Below are 3,643 nucleotides of genomic sequence, written 5' to 3' on the forward strand. Positions count from 1 at the left end.
GGGTCTGTATTGATGTCTGTCACTGAGGGTCTGTATTGATGCCTGTCACTGAGGGTCTGTATTGAAGTTTGTAACTAAGGGTCTGTAGTGAAGTCTGTTACTGAGGTTCTGTATTATGGTCTGTCACTGGGGGTCTGTGCTAAAAGACTGTTCTAAGGTTTGAACTGGAGTCTTTGCTGGGGTACTGAAAGACCGTATTGGGGTCTGTACTGATGTCTGACTGGGTTGTCTGTTTTTAAGGGTCTTTACTGAAGTCTGTCACTGAGAGTCTGTATTAAAGTCTGTTACTGAGGGTCTGTATTGGGGTCTGTTACTAAGGGTCTGTATTGACGTCTGCCACTGGGGTCTGTACTGAAGTCTGTAACTGTGAGTCTGTATTGAGGTCTGTCACTTGGGGTCTGTACTGGGGTCTGTCACTGAGGGTCTGTATTGGGGTCTGTCACTGAGGGTCTGTATTGATGATTGTCATTAGGGGTTGTATTGAGGTCTGTCACTTGGGGTCTGTATTGATGTCTGTCAAGGGGTTTTCTTACTGAAGTCTGTCACTGAGGGTCTGTCATGATGTTTGTCATTCGTGTACTGCAGAAATAATTGAAACATGAAACTCACATGAGCTTCTAAAGCTAATGACCTTCATTATTAGACATTTCTCCTATCTTTCATGTAAAAATCTGTGACATCACTTCTAATCCATCACCGGCCCCTCAGAACAAAGTGATATTTATTCACCAACATCCATAACAAACTTTGGTTGTCTGTGTCTCATGGTGGTGAGGTCTCCATTTTGAGTTCCAAGGTGTGAACACCTATTATGGCACAAAACACCAAGGTGAGAAAACAGAGCCAAGTTCTTGGTTTGGATGATCTTTGCCATAACCATGCTTTGAGAAAACAGGGAGGCTGTCTGTGAGTGCCTAGAGGTCATATAGCAATCTAACGTAGGTAAAATTACCCCCCCCCCCCATGTTGGCCCAGATGCTACAGCATTAGAAAATGGTGGTAGAGGGTCATCCTATATGACTCTACCCAACCACTCATATACCTACCCACAGTCTGCCCTAAATCTCCTGTAAACATGGGACCATCTAAATCCCATAGAGAAAATTCTGAAAAAATAGTTTCTGAATTCATACTACAAAGTATTATTTCTAAGAGAGATCAGCAAGGACACTGCTAACCAACCCGAAATTTACCATTGTGGTGAAAGCCTTCATATCATTATTAGAAATCACTGCAATAGGAATAGGAAAGATGAATAGGAAAGACAGAGAAATCCAAGAAAGCAAATAGGAAACAGAAGATGGGTAAAGATAAACTTTATTGATCAGCAGAGACAGAATACAGAAGGCAGAGGTAGGGCCACCAGCATGTAGCATAATCCCATGCACATCACATCCGCTCACACACCAGGAGATGGGGGGACACCGGGGACACCGGGGCATCACACACAATAAGGGCTATGTACAATACAAGAGGTGCCCAGCAATGGTCTATACACGTCAGAAACACAACAAAAGGCTTAATAACAAACATTACATGGCAGGGGAAATTGTGAAATAAAAGATAGAAGAGAAAGAAATAGAAAGAAAACAGAGGCAAATAATAATAGCAATGGAGACCTCACGAAAGAACTCCGTCCAGAAGTGAAATGCGTGAAGAGAAGTGACCACAGGAAAGGCTTGATAAGAGGCATGTGATGGCAGGATCAGGGTTTAGAGGGAAGTGATGTCATTAAGGGCATTGTCCAACTCCTCACTGATAGCCTTGTACTTCATCTTCTGAGCATAGACCTCATCTGTGGATCACAGCACCACAAGACAGAGGACACAGCAAACCCACATGGGGGAGGGGGACACAGGTTAATAAGTGATAAAACGTGTGTGTTACGAAGGGTGACACAAAAAGATCCAGCCATGACATTGCGGTGTGATAACAAAAAAAAGGAACAGGAAAAAAAGGCAGAAAAAAAGATTTTTGAAGATGGATAGAAAACACATAAGCGAGTTTAACAATACTATTCACACAATCAACTCACTAACACTTTTCTGGGGTCAATGCTACCCAGAAATTTCTGCCCCTAACTCTAAAGTATACTGCAATAGGTATGTACTGATCACTGCCCCTCCCACAATGGGGGGGTTTATCCCAGTAGTTTGTTTCTCCGCCCCTCCCACATTGGGGAGATTTCCCCCATTAGTTTGTATCTGCCCCTCCCACAATGGGGAGATTTCCTCCAGTAGTTTGAACCTGCCCCTCCCACAATGGGGAGATTTCCCCCAGTACTTTGTGTCTGCCACTCCCACAATAGGGAGATTTCCCCCCAATAGTTTGTGTCTCTGCCCCTCCCACGATGAGGAGATTTATCCCAGTAGTTTGTGTCTCTTCCCCTCCCACAATGGGGAGATTTCCCCCAGTAGTTTGTGTCTCTGCCCCTCCCACAATGGGGAGATTTCCCCCAGTAGTTTGTGTCTCTGCCCCTCCCACAATGCGGAGTTTCTTAAGATCTAACAAGTCACCCAGATCTATGGGATCTATGACCAGATCTATGATATTAATAACTGGATCTTTGGGATCTATGACTTGATATATGGGATCTATGATTGGATCTATGGGATCTATGATCCTATCTATGGGATCTATGACCGGATGTATGATATTTATAACTGAATCTATGGGATCTATGACTTGATATATGGAATCCATGATTAGATCTATGGGATCTATGATCATATCTATGAGATCTATGACCGGATCTATGAGATCTATGACAGGATCTATGATATTTATAACTGGATCTATGGGATCTATGACTGGATTATGTGATCTATGATTGGATCTATGATATATTTACTGGATCTATGGGATCTATGACTTGATATATGGGATTTATGATTGGATCTATGGGATCTATGATCATATCTATGAGATCTATGACGGGATCTATGACCGAATCTATGATATTTATAACTGGATCTATGGGATCTATGACTTGATATATGGGATCCATGATTGGATCTATGGGATCTATGATCATATCTATGGGATATTGCTTGGAGAGAAATATTGAGGGTTAAGTACAAGAAAGACATTGTGCAGAAAGTATAAATGTTATGGACGCAGAGTTTTGTGAGAATTGGCGCAGTCTCTTCTATAGGTGGCCATGAAATTTGTGTATTCAGCAGAAAGAAAGTTTCAGGACAGAGATATAGAGAGACGGGGGAAGAGACAGGAAGAGACAGTCTCCTCTCCGGTACCTCTTCCTCTGCTGCTATCAGAGATTTCAAGGCTTGGTCCATTGTTCGCAGCTCTGTTTCTAGCTGTCGGTAGCGACTTGGAAAGGAAGAATGGAAGAACGTTATGAGTATGGTGAGGTCTCCTAATGATAATTAAATAAATAGAATTTTCAGAAGATTCAGTAAATGACGGGACCAGCAATATCCAGAGACCTCAAGACTGCGGTACTGATACTCTGGTTCCATGATACCACTGCTGCAATACTAACATCCTCACCAGCATTAAGATTCATGAAAAATGTCTCACCTCTCAGCAACCTCAGCTCTCTCCTCAGATCGTTCCAGCTCTCCCTCAATAATGACCAGTTTGCGGGCAACCTGAGAACATACAAAATTAGTATAATACAAAT

General features: G+C 42.5%; 1 protein-coding gene across 1 annotated transcript in view; it reads right to left on the reverse strand.

Annotated features, from left to right (window-relative positions):
- Positions 1-1,300: 1,300 nt before the first annotated feature.
- TPM2 (tropomyosin 2) overlaps positions 1,301-3,643 on the reverse strand; it is a gene marked incomplete at its 5' end in the record, with an annotated part of 8,478 nt that continues 6,135 nt past the window's right edge. Inside the window, 3 exon segments of the mRNA XM_072414005.1 lie at positions 1,301-1,799; positions 3,051-3,330; positions 3,541-3,611. Of these exon segments, the coding sequence (XP_072270106.1) occupies positions 1,713-1,799; positions 3,051-3,330; positions 3,541-3,611 (438 nt within the window).

The sequence above is a fragment of the Pyxicephalus adspersus genome, chromosome 6 (genome assembly GCF_032062135.1).
Source record: "Pyxicephalus adspersus chromosome 6, UCB_Pads_2.0, whole genome shotgun sequence".
Classification (NCBI taxonomy): Eukaryota; Metazoa; Chordata; class Amphibia; order Anura; family Pyxicephalidae; genus Pyxicephalus; species Pyxicephalus adspersus.